The sequence below is a fragment of the Homalodisca vitripennis genome, chromosome 2, assembly GCF_021130785.1.
Source record: "Homalodisca vitripennis isolate AUS2020 chromosome 2, UT_GWSS_2.1, whole genome shotgun sequence".
Lineage (NCBI taxonomy): Eukaryota > Metazoa > Arthropoda > Insecta > Hemiptera > Cicadellidae > Homalodisca > Homalodisca vitripennis.
In genome coordinates this window covers 111,656,947-111,678,760 of record NC_060208.1, presented here as the reverse complement: position 1 = coordinate 111,678,760, position 21,814 = coordinate 111,656,947, and the positions used below count along the sequence as shown (strand labels likewise).

The 21,814-nt window shown below is 33.2% G+C and overlaps 1 protein-coding gene across 2 annotated transcripts in view; it reads left to right on the top strand.

The window, feature by feature from the left end:
- Nucleotides 1–19,255, top strand: part of LOC124354606 (microspherule protein 1-like) — a 60,132-nt gene extending 40,877 nt beyond the window's left edge. For both annotated transcript variants that reach the window (XM_046805203.1, XM_046805202.1), the window contains exons 8-11: nucleotides 2,110–2,236; nucleotides 5,876–6,032; nucleotides 13,977–14,195; nucleotides 19,012–19,255. In XM_046805203.1, the coding sequence (XP_046661159.1) occupies nucleotides 2,110–2,236; nucleotides 5,876–6,032; nucleotides 13,977–14,195; nucleotides 19,012–19,107 (599 nt within the window). In that variant the 3' untranslated portion in view covers nucleotides 19,108–19,255. The remainder of the gene's footprint in view (nucleotides 1–2,109; nucleotides 2,237–5,875; nucleotides 6,033–13,976; nucleotides 14,196–19,011) is intronic.
- The last annotated feature ends 2,559 nt before the right edge of the window (nucleotides 19,256–21,814 follow it).

Below are 21,814 nucleotides of genomic sequence, written 5' to 3'. Positions count from 1 at the left end.
TTGTTAATATTTTGACATGTAAAGATAGTCTCATATATATATATATTAGAATAATAAATCGTAAACTAAAACCCTTTTAAATTCTTTTATTTCAGACACGTGTTTCGGTATAAACCATCTTCAGTGTGAACATTAACCTCTAATTAAATTATAAACAAAACAAATAAATATACACCTGTCGACTATTTAAACAGATGTTAAACTTATATGACACAGTTGTAATTTTGATTAAGATTCTGTGTTTGATATTTTTTCAAAGATAGGATTTGTTTTATTTTTTAAATTGCTATTTAATATGTTATGAGGATCTTTTTTATAATTTAGATAAATGTGTAATTCTTCTTTAGTGTTTAATTTTTCTCCTTTCCCTTTATCTAAATTATAAAAAAGATCCTCACAACATATTAAATAGCAATTTAAAAAAATAAAACAAATCCTATCTTTGAAAAAATATCAAACACAGAATCTTAATCAAAATTACAACTGTGTCATATAAGTTTAACATCTGTTTAAATAGTCAACAGGTGTATATTTATTTGTTTTGTTTATAATTTAATTAGAGGTTAATGTTCACACTGAAGATGGTTTATACCGAAACACGTGTCTGAAATAAAAGAATTTAAAAGGGTTTTAGTTTACGATTTATTATTCTAACATAAAGATAACCCTATAATGTGGAGTTCATAATATAATATATATATATATATATATATATAAGATATATATATATATATATATATATATATATATATCAATAGGACTATCTTTACATGTCAAAATATTAACAAGTACAAAAATTTCATTTTGAGTGTAGATATTATTTTACCAAAAGTCATGAAAATAAAAATCCAAGATATACAAATTGTAGATAGTTTAATAATGAACACAAAAATATATACATCTTACGGGTTCACATCTTAAAAATCTCACTGAGAATAAAAAATGCAAAATTGTCACATATAAAAAATCACTAATGTCAACATTAATATCTCCCCAAATAATGGTAGAGCTATTCCATACAGAAAATGTTTCTCAGAGGTCACTAAGAGTGTAGAGAACCCCATAAAAGTTATTTTTTGGTCTGTAAATACCTACTATTTAGATATCTTTTTTGTTAACTGATAGTTTTACAGCGGACAATTCGCAAACCATTTCAATGCTGGTAACTGGTTGCATTTAAGCAACTCTTTACTCACTTAATTCCTGACTTTTGTAGATTACTATTATGTGTTATTAGACCACCTTTTATGTGTTTGGATTATCAGTAGCTTTCTTTAAGTATGTAGTTTTCAAATCTAGTGTTCACCATGTTTGTGTTAACAGTCCCTGCTCTGTCAGGGTAATTACATCAGGAAGTGTGTTATCTATGAGGTCATTGAATAAGTATTGTATTAGCAATACAGCCAGTGTTCTGGTGAAAAATTCTAAGGGAATTATGTTTTTGTACTTTATGTGTATGGTTTGAGGAAGTTATTTTGTAGTTTGGGTCATTGATTTACGATTTAAAAAATGGGTTGTATGTTGAAGATGCTGGCAACTTATATTGCTAGGGGAGATGGGCAGCTGTAACTGATTATTTATTGAAGCTAAGGCAGATTAATTGTTAAGGCAGAAAAGATCACCACTATTCCCATAGCCATAATGTTTTTTATATGCTCCTTATAGAAGGTGTGTTTTAGAAGAAGTCCTCAAAGCTTTCATTGTTTCTTTTTGATTTTGGATTAAGTACTTGGAGCTCCAGGGAATTTGCTTTATCTGCAGCTGTGGCCACTTGAAACGAGACACTAAAAAAGTTTACCTCTGGTTTTCTGGGGTATATGTAGTTTTTGTTTACAGGTTTGGCTGGTTCCTGAAGTGAAGGTTTGGATTGGCTCTGTCAAAGTAATTTCAGGATGTTTTCTAGTTTTTCACTAAATGTTAGACTGGATCTTGAGGTCAAGGTATTAATAGCTATCTCCATTCATTCATTCAAGTTTTGTTTTTATATCAGACATTTTAACTTAGAAAATAGAAGAACTTCTATTCTTGTGCTGTATTATTATTTCCCTTTTAATTCTGTGTTATTTTATCAGTCATCAAAGTTTCCTCACAAAATATTGTGCTGTTTAGTTCAGCCTCTACCTCGCGAAGATGCCACTGTCCTCACGTTCTCCGATGCTGAGGAGACAATCAATGACTCGGAGCTGGCAGATGCAAGGGATGTGGCTCTGGAACAGGAGTTGAGCCTTGCAGACCGGTAAGTTGTATTGAAACTCACATTCACCTTCTATATTGTGAACGAATCAAACCATTCAGTGACTTGGAGCTGGCAGATTCAAGGGATGTGGCTCTGGAACAGGAGTTGAGCCTTGCAGACCGGTAAGTTATATTGGAACTCACATACACCTTCTATATTGTGAATGAATCAAACCATTCAGTGACTTAGAGCTGGCAGATGCAAGGGATGTGGCTCTGGAACAGGAGTTGAGCCTTGCAGACCGGTAAGTTATATTGGAACTCACATACACCTTCTATATTGTGAACCAATCAAACTTGACTTCACTGATCACCATGATCACTAAATTAACACTGTTTGACTGAGGGTGGTGTTTTCATATATTCTGGGAAAGTTCTTGATCAAACCTTAAAATTAATTAGTTTTGCCATTGTTTCCATGATTTCTTCTGTTATAAATTTGATGTTTTTCATTCTAATGCTGTCATATCTGAGGATCATGCATTCATGTTCATTTGCATTTGCATTATCAATGGTGTGACTTTAGTTATGTAAACATTACGTGGAATAGACAGGTCTAAGGGTTTTATCTCCTTGAAGGCTGTCTATTTGAGATGAATATAGTTGTGTTTTCGGCTAACAGCACTCTCCATGAAATGGTCAGCATATTCCTGTGCAAATTGCTAATAAAATTATAATTAAAAACCAGACTCATTTATAGTTTTATCCATTGCCTTCAAAACGGGTGTATCGACATTATTTGTTTCTTTCTGCGAAGGAGCATATTAATATTATCGTACACTTTTATGTGTTTTCCTTATTCTTAAAAATAGTTGCTTAAAAATTGGTTCTTTTTTGGTAGTACTTACCCTATTCCTCAATGTTTTGTATAATAATCTGAGTTATTAGCAGTATCATTCTTTCATCTCCTAAATAGGCAATCTTTTCTATGGTGAGGTTATATGAATAGTCATCCATCCAATCTGAGAGAAAGAGATAGTTTTTTCCGCACGGAGACCTAAAAGGACCTTTGTGTCTCCCTTACTTATGTTTTTTCCCTCAGAATCTTTTACAGACGCCAATAAAATTTGAGGGCTCCTGTTCTTGGGGCTGAGAAGATATACCCTAGGAAATTTTTTCTACTTCTAAATATGGCAGGACGGTTTAGCCATATGTGTTCTGCTGATTCTTCTAAGTGTGCATTTGTGAGTCTTACTAAGACCCACCCTCATAAGATGTTTTCTAAGGGGACCATGTCTGTCAATATCCCTGATATCAATTTTATATCCTCTTTACTTTTTTGTAGCAGAGATGCCCACCCTTTAGCATAACGAGATATAAACATATTTAGATTGTCTTAATCCTGAGGCCCTACTCCAGTTAAAGGATCTTATCCTCTTTTCCCAATCTTTTACGAGAGCTTTGCTGTAGGAGAAAGCTACTCCACAGTCTAGTTGAGGCCCTGCCATTATGGATTATGTACCTATTTTGGCAAGGGTATCTGCTTTTTTGTTTCCATGGTTCGGCACTCAACCAAGTGTAACTCTGTTCTTCTTTGCCAGTTACACTAGAACTGCTTTTTAGTCAAACGAGCAAGTGTCAATTGCCTTTAGTGCAGCCTGGCTATCAGAGAGGGTTAAGTATTCTGCTCCTCTTGGCCTCATTTGTATGTCTTCTGGTGCATGATTCTATTGCCATGGCCTCCACTTGAAAGACTGTGGCATGTTTTTTTCCTAGGGGCACAGCTATGTTAACTCCTTGTCTGAAAATAACAAATCCTGCCCTATAGTCAAGGTGTGAACCATTTGTATAGAACTTCTGGACTCCTTTAGTAGGGTAAGCCTCCTTTTTACTCCATATTTTCCGATCTTCAAAAGACACTATGTATGGTTTTTCGAAGGAGTATTTCTTAACCATATTTTCTGATATGTTGGTTATCATTTCAGCCTCAGGATTATCAGCTTAGCATTATAGAATTATTCCTCTCTTTTCTGCTTTTGTTAGGAGATTGTTAACCACTATTGCCCACAGGAGGGAAGACAGAACCCTCCCTTGGCACAGCCTTTTCGGACCGTGATGGTGACCGATTCATCCCCGATCTTTTCTGTAACTTGTCTACTTTTTAGGAAGGCTACTATCCACTTGACAGCATCTATGGGAACTCCAAACCGTTCCAGAGCTGCCTCCACAGATTGATATGCTACTCAGTCGAAAACTTTATTAATATCAATAGAGACACTGACTAGGGCTTCCATTTCTTTGAAGCTGTCGTCCACCGCTTCCACTAAGCTGTGGAGAGCTCTGATAGTTGACTTACCTTCCACATATGCATGTTGAGATAGACTGAGGGGTGTACTAGTAAGGTTTCGTTCCCTATATGTCTATTAATTATTTTTCCATAGTTTTTACTATGAAGGAGGTTAGGTTTATAAGTCTGTACGAGTTGGATTGAGACAGATCCCTGTTCTTATTCCGCACAAACACCACAAGTGTCCTCCTACAGTTCTTTAGCATGAATCCTAGGGCATAACTGCTTCTAAAGAGAATAGTCAGTGTATTTAGTAGAATATCCAACCCTTCTTGGAGAAGGGCTGGGAAAACTCCATCTGCCCCAGGAGATTTAAATGGCTTAAGGATCTTATTACTCATTTAATCCTTTTAGTTGTAAAAATTCTTTTGACTGTTGTCTGGATTTAGCAATCTCCCGACCAGATTTCTCCCCCGCTACGAAATTACAGAAAGTCCTCATTTCGAGTCAAGAGACTGCCCGGAAAGTGTGTCTCCAACAAAAGTTCTAGAGTCTCCTTCTTGTTCACTGTAAGACCTCCATTGGCCTTTACTAAGAATTCTAGAGTAATTCACCAAGGCACATCTTTCTTTAGTCTGTTTTGTCTTAAGGGGGCAGTTTTCTCATAGGCCTTTATGATGGCTTGCTCTACCAATTGAGCATACCTTTCTAGTTCAAATTAATTTTTCTGATAGGGTTCTCTTCTGCTAGGGACACTCAGTATCCCCTCCAGAATGGTAGCTCAATTCCCGCCTCTAAGTATAAGCTAATATGGCAGTGGTCCAAGAGAGAAGCCTCCTATGAAACATGCCACCTTACTTTATTAAAATAATACAGGTGAAAAACAAACAAATTTTGTCAAATAATGTATAGTCCTATCTTGCTTAATGTTTTGTCTGTCTGGCTGTAGTAGGTGTTTTTTCAGAAATTAATTTGTACCTATAAAACTGTTTGAGATTTTAAGTTGAAACTTTGCAAGTTTTAATGATCTTATTAGTGTACATATTAGATCAAAGTTTAAAACTAATATAATTTACAGAAACAAAATGACAGCTGTTAAAAAATGTCAAAGCCATTAACTTGAAGACAAATTATTTTATTACAAAATAATAAGAATAATAAAAAATGGCCCTTTTCAATACAAAACTGTTGGTACTATGTTGAATGTTCTACGATAAGTGCAATGCCTTATACACCTGATAAAGATACATTCCTAATGCTGAACTTTTAAGAATTTGTTATTTAGTATTTACCCAAACCTTTAATTTTAAAATTCTAATTATTTCATGACTACTTATCGTAGAAGATTTGAACTAAGCATAACAGTTTCAAGCTGAGATAACAATGAGATAATGATTGTCCTTATGTTGCTAGGCGGGCCAAGAAGGAGATCCGGACGCTGGAGAATGAGATGGGACGATGGCAGGTGCTGGTGGACTCTGTTACTGGCATCAGCCCTTTGGACTTTGACAACCAGACTCTCGCTGTGCTCAAGGGACGACTTGTGCGGTACTTGATGCGCTCCAGAGAGGTTTGTACTTTACATAATTTATTAGCTGGTGAGGTGCTAACTAATTTTTAACTCATATTTAGTCAAATTGCATTATTTGTTTCTATTCTGTTTTAATGTGATTGTTGAGTTTAGCTCCAGTTCACTTTCCACTTAGTGCCGAAGTGATCTGTTGACAATTACGTTCATTTTTATTCCTAAGTAACTTGTTGACACTAGTGCTTCCTTCACTTTTAATAAATCTTTTAGTCATACTTAAGTAAAGGATAGATTATTTGGCATATTACCTCTTCTAACCACATAAATAGGAAATATAGATCTTTACTATTATAGTAAAGTTATTAATAGTTCCTCTCCATACATTTTCATCATTATCATCATAATTTATTTTTTTGAATCTATATCAATTCTAAAATTAATAAATGAAACATCCCTTTGCATCAAACAATAAATATTATTAAATTTAAGCAATGTTATTGCTAGCCAGTGTACCTGCCCCAATACAGTTAGTTGAGATAAATAAAAAAATAAAAGTAATATTAGACAGGTAAACTTTAAGTTAATTGTATCATTTCACAATTAAACCATTTCAACAAGTCCTATGGATACCACTTTCATTTATCACGCCCACAGTTAGATTAAAAATTAGATTAGATTAATAAGGGAGTATGAAGGAGTCTTAGTTCCCTATATGTCAACCTAAGCTTATTGCACACTCAAAGTTCTGCTAGTAGGACCTGCCTACACCGAAAATCCAAGAGCTTCTGCCCAATGTTGGTGTTGAATTCATCATCTGGCTGTCAGTCAGAAGTCAGAAGTTTATTGGCCATTAAGTATTCCAAAGATTACAATAGGCTTCGTCAAAATAAACATTATTTTTCAGTGTAATTCTAGTGATATAGTATAAATATATACTAGTTTCCAGTCATATCTATTATAATAAATATATAATAAATACTTAATTCTACTCAAATAAATAAAACATAAAAACACACACAGGGACATGGAGTTTAAAAAAATAAATTTAAAAATAAATATAATAAATTATGGAGTATCCTTATATATATATTTGTTATTTAAAACATATCACATTTCATATACTCCTCAACACTGTAAAATTCCTTAAGCTTAAGCCACTCTAACATGTTTGATTTAAATTGTTTAAATGGTAAAAGCTCTAACAAAAAGAGGAAGCTTATTAAATAGTTTTAACTGCTGGTATTTATGGCTTTTATAATATTTATCTAGCCTTATATTAGGAGTTCTTAGATTTATCTTTTGATCTGGTATCATACTCATGGAGTGTACATTGTGTTTTCAAAATCTATCTTCATTTTATTTTACATATATTAGGTTATAAAAAATATAAATACATGCCAAGGTCATAATTTTAAGCCTAGAAAAATGTTTGTCTGCAAGACTCTTGGTATGATAATACAGCTAATATTCTAACTGCTTTTTTCTGCCAGACAAAAACGTTTTTTGCTGTACTGGAATTACCCCACAGTCGAATGCCGTAACACAAGTGACTATGAAATAAGCCGTTGTACGTCATTATAAGTGTTTCTAAGTTTACACAGTACTTCAATTTTCTTAGCAGAAAAATTTGCCCTAGATAATTTTTTACAGAGATTATCAATATGTACATTCCAGCACAGTTTACTATCTAGATAGAAGCCAAGTAGTTTTAACAGGTTTGAATAAACTATCATCAGTCAAATGGTTTTTTAAGTGTGAATATTATATTTTCAGTTTTGTTTTCATTTATTAAAAGGCTATTTGCAGAATACCAAGCTTTAGCTCGTTCTAGGGATGTATTTAATTGCAACATTACATTGGCAATATTCCCATCTGCACTAATCAGTGTGGTGTCCATCTGCGTATAGTACAGATAGACAAGGTATATTTACACTAAAGTCATTTACATAGATTAAAAAAAAAAAAAATGGCCCCAATACAGATCCTTGAGGGACACCAGCTATGACATGTAAATACTCAGATTGAGAATCATTGACTTTAACAACCTGCTTTCTATTGGTTAGATAACTTTCTAACAGACTTAACTCCACATTCTTAATGCCATAGTATTCTAGTTTTCTACATAATATACTATGGGACACATTGTCCAAAAAGCTTTGCTCAAGTCAATCAGACTAGAACCTATAACTAACTTGTCTTCAAAAACCTTTTAAAATTACATCAATCATAGTTTCCACAGCCATTGGCAGTGGAGAGTTTAGGCCTAAATCCATATTGATGGTCATATAGCAATGAATTATTTTACAAAATAATTATGCAACTGAGACAACAAACAAGATTCAATTTATTTTACTGAAAACAGGCACAATTGCAATGGGTCGGTAATTCTCTGGTAAATTTCTGTTACCTTTTTTAAAAACTGGGGTGACTTTAGCTGATTTTAGACAATCTGGAAACTGACCTTTAAACATAGTTAAATTTATCAAGTAAGTAAGAGGCACTATTATAACATTAATTATATGCTTTATTACAAAGTTTGAGAGCCCATAAATATCCTCACTGCGTGTATTATTTAACCTATTAACAATAAATTTGACCAAACTACCATCAATCGTGTTCCACTTAAAATTCAAATTCTCTTTATCAGGGAGAGGAAAATTATTCAAAAAATCATTGTGAGTTAAACCATTTACAGAATTTAATGGTGTTGTTAGTTAATGATACATTAACAAAATAACTGTTTAACTCTCCTGGCAAGAGTGGGTATATTTTTTGAGATATTTGATTTCTTAACTCCAGATTCATTTCTTACAATATTCCATGCCATTTTACATTTATTTGGAGCATTTGATATTAAATAATTATTTACAGAAATTTTTTCTTCAGAAATAGTCCTTATTGTAAATTTTCCTATATCTCTTATATCTATCCTTATCAACGGTATTACAACTTTTCTTCCACTTATCATATAAAATTAACAAGTAAGCTCTCATATTTTGTAGTTGAGGTGTGAACCATCTTTTATAACGTTGTCTTGAATTGCCCTTGCCTTTTGCACTGACTATTGGACAGTTGTTATTTAAAATATTAGGACACAATATTTACAAAGAATTCAAATGCTAAATTCACATCACTTACAAGATACAAAGGAGTCCAGTCTGTGTCATTTTGTAAACTTTCAGTAAGGCTAAACAATCGTTCCCCTTGTAAGAAGTCGTGTTAATTGTATGTCATTACATTGTTTTTGGCCTAACTTTATTTAAGTCAAACTCAACCAAGACCCCAGCATGGTCTGATACTATATCCTGGTTAATGAGAGAACAACAATATAGCTCCCTGTTTGACATTTGTATAGACATTATCAAGACAGGAATAGTTTATCTGGTTGGCTGCTCATTCACATAATATAGGTTAGTAGACCTAAGAACATTAAAAAATACTGTACATAGGGCCTATTTGGTTTTTAAAATATCTACATTTACATCCCCACATAAAGCAAAATGTGTGTGTGGTCTATCCATTAAATCCCAATATTAAGCGTTCTAAATTGTTTATAAAATTATTAAAATCTGAGTCTGGAATTCTATATACATTTAATAAAATTAAATTAAAGTCTAACAGTAAAATAGCAGATGCTTCACATAAATAATTAATACTATACTTAGATACATTTATACTCTCATATTTCAAGCTACAATCTACCATTAATGATGAGCCTCCCCGAGTAAGAGGTGGTTTCCTACTGAAACTAGATGGCCACAATAAAACCTTCTGGACATACAGAGTAATTTCATCTCCTCGTGTAACCAGTGCTCATTAATACACAGCACATCAATATTGTTAATATTCAAAATTACTTCAAGTTGCCCTATTTTGTTTCTTATTGACTGTATGTTTATAGTCAAGACATTTAGCTTACTTCTACACTTAAATTCTAAAGAGGATGTTGCACCGAAGGCAGAAGTTCCGTTTCCCGATGGTGTAGCAGAGTCAGTTGCCGGTGTGGTGATATGCAAAGATGTTGGTGATACAATCCCAGATGCGACTGGCACCCCCCTCAGCACTTACAAGAGGGGTTGATGGTGATGCTGCAGCCCCTCTCGTCCGCAGGTGTAGAAGGGCGAGTGAGTGGTGATGTGGTCTCTGCCGCAGCCGGCACCCCCTCAGTTTCTCACTAAATTTGCCTTGTGGCTGCGATGGTGATGTTGTTTCCATCATTCATGTGATTCACAGCAGTACAGATTTGCTCCGCAAGCCATCTCTTTCCTCTATTATTAAAGGTGTAGTCCATGACGATTGTGTGCAGATGTCTTTCCGCTTTGCTTACCTCAACCAACATCACATTTTTATAAGAGTTACACAGTTCCTTAATTGATAAGTTTGATTTTCTTTGTAACTCATTCACACATGACCATTGAGGAAGATCAAATCTATTTGGCAAATCTACCAGAATTATGTTGTTGTTCCTAACCTTCTGAATTGTCTCTGTTATACCAGTTATAGCTTCATTAGCTTCATTTCTTGAGATGTCATTTGTGCCACAGAGAATTACTAATACATCATCTTTACTTTTTAATTCATTTGAAATATTACTAGAGTCCAGTATGTCTTTTGTTCGACCACCAGGTCTCAACGAACCCCACTGCTGAATAAGTGTTTTGGTTCTTGTTAATATGCCAAGACAGGCCACTCCCATGGCTGTCAGCACAGATCAACAGTGTATCTTTATTCTTATTCTCACAAGTATTGTGGCAGTGAACTTGTTTGGCTTTCAAGCCGCTGTGACTTGCCTGATGGACTTTTGATTTAGCAGTATTAATATTGATAGATGAGATGATACTGTAGGGTTGTAGCTGTAGACCCTGTAGAGACCCTGTAGCTGTAGGGTTCCAAATAGGATTCTTCTCATAAGCCTCTCACAACCTAAAAAAATTTGTTCAGCAGTCTGCTCCAGCTGATTTCATAGTCTACACCTAGGATCTTTAGTAATGAGTCCTTAGGTATACAAGAGTTTCTTGAATTAACCCTGTTCAGTAATAAATAAAATTACCTGTATCAAAAGGCCTATATTTAGCTTCATCAGCCAGTTTGTGAACTGGATGTTAGTGTCTCTAATGAACTTATTGCCGACTAACCTCCTCACCTTACCTTACCTTTTGATACTCTCTCACGTTGAACCCACCAAAACTAGTGTGCCTGGTGATCCATTTCTTTCTTAGATAAATTTTTGTAACTATCTCATGATAAACTTGGTTGTATGCTTATGCAATAGAAATTGGTACATTTCGTGTAGACTATGACGCCTAGGAGCTTAGAGCCTAGACTATTTTAGATTGCACATTTGAACCTCATCTTACAACAATACCACACTAAAAATTTAAGTAAAGCATGAGAATTGGGAGAACCATTTAAGATGCTATATCAGAATTTACAATATTTTTTTAAAATTGACACTCATTCATTCTTCAAGAATACTGAAAATAAATTCAGAATGTACTAAATCCTCAGCATCCTCTTTATGTTAATGATATTTATTTTTTCTATAGCTAAATTATTGGCCCTACATTACGTATGATACAAAAATTATAGAAATTTAGAAGATATTTGTTGCACTACAATCTGTACAGCTGGTGGTGCTCTTTCATGCGACTTCCAAATAAGTGGCTTTCACAATGTTTTTTTGGCACTGGACACCTGCGAGCTGGCAATAGCTGGCAAGATTCCTATAGTAGACATCAAACAAGGTTCTAACAGGTGTTGATAGTGTGTCACCATTTCTCAGGAATAATTAACAGAATTTCTGTGTGTTCAACCAGAAATAATACTTTAAACATCACCACCAGTACATTATTATTTTCTCATAATGGAACAGTTATAAATAAAACTTTGTCTTAAGATTAAAACATGTGAGTATACAAATTTCAGTTTATTTTAATAACAATATGAACCAAAAGCCTGGTAGTAGTGTGAACTATAAGAATTAATACTGGATCAGACCTAAATTATAACATTTCAGTATTTACTAATTCACAATCAAATATATTTTATCGTGGTTGATCAGTTTTAAATAATTTACCAATTTATAAAATTTATGTAAATTAAAATTTACATAAATTTGTATTTAAAAATTATTATCATAAATAAAATATAATTTTACTGTAGTAATTCTGTACTTTTCAGTTACATTTATGAAAAATGTCACCACCATATATTGTGTTTAAAGTTATTTAGTATACTGTAGACTTAATTGGTTAAACTGTTGTATGATTGAGATGTCTGTGAACGTCGATGTTTCTGCCATATTGTAAATGCCTTAAAAGAACAATGTTTATTTCAAGGTTATCAATCGGTTAAGATTCTCCATTCATGCTGTTTACTGAAACCATTTATGTTGACTAATCCATGGTTCGAGAGACACATAGATAAAAACAGTTACATACCTGAAAAAATAAAACAATTGTATAGCAATTCTATAAATAAACTGGGTAAGTTATTCCAAATGGTAAGTTAATTAAGTGTGAGAGGATTACATAAATAACACATGTTAAGTCAAATGGTAGCAACTCTTATAACAAAAGATAATAATACTGTATTACTATAACAGCACAACTTGCAAACGCAATGCAAGATCATTAACATGAGCAATTTGTACGTTTAAAAAATAAAAAAATTGAAACAGTTATGAAACAAACACACTAAATGGCACATTGACATCTGGTTAATATGAACCTACAGTAAATACCCTTACTTTGTATTAATTACAATTTACTGAAAAATGCTGAAAAACTTCTTATACAGTTTCCATTGACTTCCTCAGAATATGAGTATGGTACGAGAAGAATACTCATTGGAAATACAGTACATAAAGAACAGTTCAGTGCTGAATGATCTATATGCGGAAATCAGCTTCACCTATAGATGTTTAAGTTATGGACTTTTGAGAGATTGGAGTTACAAATTACAAAAATGGTTTAGATATCTTTGGAATTAGTTTCCAACTGTCTTGCTCTTCAATTTTTTACTGTAAAATGGTGACTATTCCATACTATATTTAGTTTTATAAACTGTTAAAGGAAATGAGTGATGGCCAGGAACTGTGAGTGACTTGTATTTCAACATTTTGTACTAGTAGTTTCAAGTTATTGTTTTTATTTACTAACCTTGGAACATTTACTAAATATTGGAAATGAGTTGAAAAAGTAAATAATAAAACCCAGTTTGATTTCCTAATAATTTTTTATGAATGATGTTTCATATAGGGACTAAATTGTCAAATTATGTGAAAGTGACCCATAAACATGTTATTGTGTATAATTGTATTGTTGATTTCTGTATGAAGAAGAAAATAAAACACAAAGATAAATCTTAAGTTAATTTTTTAAATTTACAGTGCAGGAAATTTTTATTCCTTTGCAAAAACATTATGAACCATCAAAGAATGATTTAAATAGATCTTTTTTTATAATTTTTACTATAAAATACATACTTTTAATTTATGTTAGTTAATTGTATTTCACTTTTATTTAAACATAAGATTTTTAATTTTGGATACCACCTTTTTATTTAAAATTATTATTTTTTTAATATAATCAAGAATGGTTTTATATGTTTGAATTTGCATTGTCTTTTACAAAAAAAATGTTGTTAAATTTTACAATTCTATCATTTAATTGATGCCACCAGGTATGCAGAGGACTAAATAAATACTCAATGGGTGAACACTCTTTGTGTTTAAAAACGTGATAATAGCACAAATCTCATATTGAATTAGTTTTTCAATTGTTTTACATTTTGTATTTCATTACAAGAAACAAACAACCTAAATAACTTTTTATGGTGGCAGTGAACAGGCAGTGTACCAGCAAAAGTAGCACACACAGCAGTAGCGTCAGAGTGAAATAGTACTGTACTTACTCTCTTTATGTGCTGTAAATCTAGATTGAATATGTATATAATATTGTTTATCTTATAAATGTGTGGTTGCAGATCACAATAGGCCGCACGACCAAGGACCACTCAGTGGATGTGGATCTGACACTGGAGGGACCAGCTTGGAAGGTATCACGGCGCCAGGGCACCATCCGACTCCGCAACAATGGTGACTTCTATCTGGCCAGCGAGGGTAAGCGAGCCATCTTCGTGGATGGCCGACCCATCCTCGCAGGCAACAAGTACCGCCGCCTCAACAATAACTCAGTTGTGGAGGTACATCTATTTATTATGTCTAGTTATGACCTTGACTACAATTTGTTTTTGACAAATTAATTTTAGTGCCCAGTCCATAAATTACCAGTTATTTGTTGTACTCCTTGGACGACTATTGTAAGCACCCAGTCATTGGTAGTAGTAAAAAATTCAGCATTAGCCATTGATTTTCAGTTTTAATTTGTATAAATCATTATACCATGACTTCTTTCAAATTTAAATATGCTGTTTTACTGTTTTCTAATTTTAATTGTATTTATTGTAGTATCACTAGATAAAGGAATACGACATTTTCCAATATATAATTTTTTTATTTTGTGCAAGGCCTTTCTGAATCAAAGATTCCATCATCAGGCACTTCACAAATTATCAAATGTTTACATTTTTGTAATAATAATTAATTTTATAATAACATATGGTAAACAATTTGGATGTATGGTAAGCCAAATAAAATAAAAAAAATTATATATTGGAAAATGTCGTATTCCTTTATCTAGTGATACTACAATAACTAGTTTTTCCAATGCTCCAAGATTCTACATTTAATTGTATTGTTTATCAATTTTCGTATTTGCTCAATGGCTTATTAAATTTAGTAATCACTGTTTAAATAGAAGAATAGTAGATTTCCCTATTTTGTGTAAACTCCCCAAAATTTATAAAAATTAAAGGTGTGGCTAGAAAATAACTGAATTAGTATGGAGGGAGCCACAGATCGAATGCAGTAAGGCTGAATATTGTATGGCCGGTCATGTGACTCCCCCTTCCATTCTTTTTGTATTTCGTCTGGCTCCTGTACTAATTCCACCCGTAGCGGCAGTTAACCTTTTGTCTCTGCATCAGAAAAATGTTCAGTATCCAGAAAGAACAGCGTGTGAACATCAAATTTCTTATCAAACTTGAAAAATCTGAAAGTGAAACATTTGTAATGTTACAACAAGTGTACAATGACAACTGTTTAACACAAACACAAGTGCCCCTTTATTCCCCACAGCAAAAAAAAGTACAAGTGGCAAAATCAAAATTTAAGGCCATGATGATTGTGTTTTTTTTATATCAAATGGATTGTGCACATTGATTTAGTACCAGACTGAATTAAAATTACAAAATTGGCGTCTAGACTACCCCACATGAGTATGTATGGAGAAAACGGAATAATTTGTGGAATTAAATGTCATAGATCCTCCATAAGGTCAATGCTCCAGCTCACAAAACTTTGTCAGTGAAGATGTTTTTTGGCAAAACACAACATCCCTATCTTAGATCATCCACCCTATTCACACAACAACTCCCTGCGACTTTTGTTCCCTAAAGTCAAGTCAGCTTTGAAAGGAACGAGATTTGAGACTGTTGAAGCAATAAAAGAAAAAGCGGCATAAGTCATGAAGAGGGTTACAGAAAATGATCTGCAGCATTGTTATGCACAGTGGAAAATCCATATGGAGTGGTGTAGAATTCGAGGAGGGAAGCACATTGAAGGGGATAACATCAAATCATAAATATCTGTAAGTAAAATTTGTTTTCAGCCTCAGCCCAATTATTTTCTAGCCATACATTGTATTCAAAATTGTTCTGGTAGACCTATTGCATCTAGTTGTGGCTCACTCACTGAAAGAATATTGTCTTTTGTTAGTAATCAGTTACAACCAAACTAAAATCTTCTCCTTCATACATAAAAAATTCAACACATTCTATCTATAAACTTTCCATTATTAAAAAACCATTATCTGAAGACTATTTTTGCAACATGGGATGTCAACTCTGTACACAAACTTTCCACATGAAAATGGATTAAAAGTGGATGAATATTTTTTAACCAAAACAGGTCTAAACCCACTACACATTTCATTATTACTTTGATCAGAATGATACTTACAATGATCAATTTTAATTACCAATATTACCTGTACATCAGAATACTGCAATTGGAATTGGAATGGACCTGTTTTATGCAAATCTATTTATGGGTTTAATTGGAAAACAATTTTTAGATATACAATATTTTTAATAATGAAATGGCTTATATTTCATATGACATATTTTTTGTTAGGTCATGAAGTAAATATTTTGATACAATTTATTAGCGATTTAAAGAATTCTCTTCTTTAAAATTTTCATGGAATAATTCAAATCTAAATGTACGGTTATACATTTAGATGTTTTTTATTAAATCAGGATTTCTTCAGAATAAATGACATAATGACATAATGGAGACTAACGCTATGTCAAAAAATGAATTCCAAAAAGTTTTTCAGTAAGAGCAAAAAAATTACGCAGCAACCAATCTGATTTTTTAAAACTTCAAGTTAAAAACTTGTATATTGATAAATTAAGTAAAACATTAAAAAAATTTGATTACCCTGAAAAAATGGTCAAAAATCAAATTAACAAACCAAACCAAAATGTTCTAAAACTTCATATTACTATTCAAAAGCACCTAAATTTAATACTCAATTCTTTCCTGGTCCACACAGTATTAATTCTATAATAAAAATTGTTTTTAATTTACTTAAAAGTTTCCATGACACTTCAAATTTTATTTCAAAAGCATCTAGAGTAATTTTTAGCAGACCTTCAAATTTAAAAAATATGCTGGTTAGCACACAAATTCTTAAATATATAGTATCAATAGAAGAAATGAATGTAATCCTTTAAAAATCCCATGATGTATGGAACATGTAAAATTATGATTTCTTCAAGATAATTCACAAGCAGGAATACTGGCATGACATACTAGAATTGGTAAAATCAACTACAATTGCACTAATGTAATATACCAAATTAACTTTTAGTTTTTCTCCAAACAATATACCGAACAAATGTTTAATCATTTAAGAATTCTCATGAAAGGGCATAGATTTGATATTTTCCACCAAGACAAAGACAAACCATTTGGCAAGACATTGTTTTGAACAGTGTTTTACATTAAAATAAATACATAAAATACCACCATGTCCTGATGAAAATTACTACAGATTAAAATTGAAGCACATGTAGCAAGCTCATAAAACTATGTTGAAAACAAAGAAATCCATTTGGATTAATATGTTAATTTATCAATAATTTTCAAGTATTGCTAGATTTAAAATTGTTAAACAAAAAAAAATTATGGTTGCCTGTAAAGTCGGTTTTACGGGCGAAGATTTTACGTGACAACGTCTTTTTCTCGGTAGAATATTTATTGATATGAATATTATTAAATTGCACAATAGGAACAAGGAATTGAATGAAAATAAGAATTGCACAAATTTTAACTATAGAAATATATTTTGTTTACTAAAACATTGTACATAATTTGAAATTAATTAAAATTTGTTATTGTAAATGGTAAAGTTGAATAAAACATTTACTAAAATTGGAATTTGAAATTCTTGCTAAACACAGTTAAATTCTAACTCCGCGCGTGGTGATTGGTCGGTTTAGTTCGTTTGTTTGGTCGCACTGTTATGACAGGTTAGAGGTTATAATTTGTTATTTTAAATGTTTGACTAGCAATACGCGCTGTTTCTTCTCAATCGACTGAATTACGATTGATTGCAGAGTGATTTAAACTAATAATTTACTTAACACTATCAACATTTGTCAATAGTATGACATAACCTATAAACTCAGTTTCTCAACTTTTGTGTCAATCTAACAATTAATCAATCAATCATAGTTTACGATAATGAAATATCAGTGTACAATTATTTACCTTTATTGTTGTAGTTGTTGTAAATGACGAATCTAAGCACTCCACATTTTCACGAATAAACATAGTTATCTGCTTTATCCCGTGCGGCGGACCCACAGTTATCTGCTTTATCCCGTGCGGATCCCGTGCGGCGGACCCACTGGACGGGCATCGTAACGTTACCGGGCGTTACACTTTTTCATGAGTGACTCCGAGCCGCAACCTAATTTAAGACGTTGTCACGTCAAAAATCATTACTCTCATTCAATTCTTTACTTATTTTAAATAAAAAATTCCAAACCGACTTAGTTTGAAAAATTTAATGTTAGCTAGACTTTGTCAAATGTTATGTAATGTGTTTACATGTTATGTTTTCTTGCTCATTGTTTAATATTTATTTTGTTAAAGTGTATTAATTTATATTTAAAACTCCTTGAAGATAGGGTTATTAAATCTCCCAAAATATAGAAATAAAAACAATTTACTGTTCTTCTATTCAAACAGTTTACTAATTTTATAGTTGATTATTGATCAAATAAAATTGTACAAGGTGAAATAAACTATAGTAAATCTTGGATAATACGCAATACTGTCTCATTTCTTATTTTAATTCAATATAATATATAAATATTGTTTATTCTTCAGAACTTCAAATTCCTTATGGCGGTAGAAATGTATGTAATACAAGGGTCAAGAGAGTTACCTTTTATTCTTTGACTGGAAATGACATAAAGGAATGCCCGGTTCTGCAACAAATATAACTTCTACCTGATAGCAAGGGAAGCAGTCAATCTCCCAATGACTGATTCTACTTATATGCAAATTCCCCATATGTATACAAAGGTTTATTGCAATTTCTGCATGTTGCATATAAGCGGGTGTTGGTTTTTAACATCAAATGCTTTGTGTGATATATGAAAAAGATATTGTCATATTTTATTTCTATTCTTGGTCTGCTGGATGTAATCAATATAAATTAAATATATATTTAATTAAATAATATTTAATTGTATTTTAGATGCAGTAATTATAAAGAGATTGCTAAATATTTTAAATTTATTAAAAGACTCCTGAACTAGTTCTAATGAAATATGGACACAACTTCTTTGTGAAATTTGAGAGATGACACAAATCCTGTTACAGGTGGCTGGTCTTCGCTTCATCTTCCTTGTCAACCAAGAGCTGATCAGCGTCATCCGCCAGGAAGCGGCCAAGCTCAGTCTTCAGTCCAGCAATTAGACCCTCCTTACCTAACTTTGAGATAACAGTGGTGTGTCTTATATGTCAATACTTGTCACAATATAATTGTCTACATTGTAATGTACGTGTTTTCCAGTAGTATGACGTGTGAAACAATATTTTGATATTAAAAATGCAATTAAAATGATGCTGTGATTACTTTTTATCACCTTTGATTTATTGTGTCATATTTATTTTATTGTGTGTTTTACCATTGTATGGTAACATGTTAAATTATCAGAGCCGTTTGAAGAGGGAGTGACCAGCGTAAGCTGCCCCGGGCACTGTGGTTGTGAACTGAAGCAGGGAGCATAATAACACAGCCACACTCTATGCTTACTTCATTGATGATGAGCATGAAAATTATATTCTAAATAAATAATATAGACATGGTGGAAATAATAATAAATAAATAAATGGGAACGCTTTCTATTGGCTGAGAAATATTGCAGTGCAATTAAACATTTCTAATTATGTGAAAATCTGTACTTTAATGTGTCCTTTCAATCAGTGGACTCTAGAAGGTAGTTTTCAAGGTAAGTCTGCTGACCTCCCTATCAACTAGTAACAATCCCTGCCTTTCAGCCCTATTAATTCAAACCTAAAATATTTGGCACAGATTTCTTAGGTAAAATAACTACGAGAAATTAACTTTTTATCTTTATGTTTAGGAGGGAGATGCAGAGGCAATGTTTTTCCCAAGTATCATCAATCCTAGGAAGGACCCCTGTAACATCTGGGTTACTATGTGAAGTTGTGGCTTATTGGGACATGGGAAATGTCTCATTATACATTATACATATACGAGGTCTGTCCAAAAAGTATCCGACCGCCAACCAGTAGGCGGCCGCGGTGTAACTGAAAGGTTCAAATCGGTTATTGGAGGGGAGGGGCGAGCCTACTCCTTCCCATTTTAGGCATTGAATACGATCCAGTCACTCAGTGAGTCACAGTGCTCCGTTCCGTACAGTACGGCCGTGTGTGTGCGTCGCATTTCAATATGACTGAACGTGTTGAGCAGCGCATTTTCATTAAATTTTGCCAAAAACTTGGCCATTCAGCAACAGAGACGATTACTATGATACGGAAAGTTTATGGTGACGTGTCTATGGGTGATAAAATAAAATAGTGGTTTAGGCGGTTTAAAAATGGACGCATATCAGTGGAGAGTGATGACCGATCTGGCAGGCCTTCAACGGCCAGAAACGCTGAAAATGTTGAACGTGTTCGTTCAGCAATTAATTAAGTCGATTGACTGTCCGAGAGCTGGAAGAAGATTTAGGAATACCAAAATCGTCAGTTTGTAACATTTTACACGAAGTTTTAAAAATGAACCGTGTTTCGGCAAAATTTGTTCCTCGGCTGCTGACAGAAGACCAAAAGAACTGTCAACTTGAAATTGCACAGGACAATCTGGATTTGATAAAAAGTGACCAAGGGCTATTTAAAAAAGTTATTACTGGTGATGAGTCATGGGTTTATGGCTACGACCCTGAAACAAAGGCTCAATCTTCACAGTGGAAAACTTGCGAAGAGCAACGGCCGAAAAAAGCAAGACAAAGTCAAAGCAATGTCAAGACAATGCTGACAGTTTTTTTTTTTTGACCAGGACGGCGTTGTTCATCACGAATATGCTCCAAGAGGCCAGACAGTGAATAAGAAGTATTATCTTGAGGTCCTAAGGCGGCTACGAGATGCAGTGCGAAGGAAACGACCTGAACTGTGGACAAGCCGTGACTGGATCCTGCACCACGACAACGCGCCAGCTCATTCCTCAAATCTTATTCAGCGTTTTTTGGTCAAACACGACATCAACCAACTACGACAGCCCTACAGTCCTGACATAGCTCCTTGTGACTTCTGGCTATTTCCGAAATTAAAAATTCCTTTGAAAGGAAAAAGATTTGACGATGTTGAACAAATAAAACAAAATGCGACGAAGGACCTGTTAGCCATTCCGCAAAATGAATTTAAGGAGTGTTTCCGGAAGTGGGAGGAGCGTTGGAATAAGGTAGTGGCTTGTGGAGGGGAGTACTTTGAAGGGGACCAGATTGCTGTTGCCGCCGAGTAACGTCAGTCAGTCCATGCCAGACGTCAAGGTCGGATACTTTTTGGACACACCTCGTACTCTTGTCTGACTCACCAATGCTATCACGATTGATAAGGTGTGACAAAGATGACCTTTGAGCAAGGATCAAATCGGTTGTTAACTATCACTCGTACAGTATTTACAAATGAAATGAACACAAACATTCCCAATTTAATTTTTAATTTTTTTAATTTCCCAAGACAGTTATGAATTATTATTTGATAAAAAAGCTTATTGTTGTCCAGAAAGATTTTAAATCCTTTAGTAACATTTCTTATTTGTATTCTCTTGTAATCTTCATACTATCATGTTATAGTCACTTCTATATTATAGAAGTTGTATGTGATGATTGTTGTAGCTACTTGTATTCTGTCCACTTCTTGCTTTGATAGAATAGAGTATATGATACTTTAGCTAAACTTAACCATCTTAGTTTTTAATCATTAGTAAATTAATTGAATAAATGACTAAGAGGGACTTCTATCCAATTAGATGCTATTTTGAATGGATTCAAGTTAGAGAGCTGTAATTCTCACCATTATTCCCTTTTAATCAATAGTGTTATACCTCATTTTAAAGGCCTTAAAAGAAGAGTAGTAATGATAGAGGTTTTTAAGT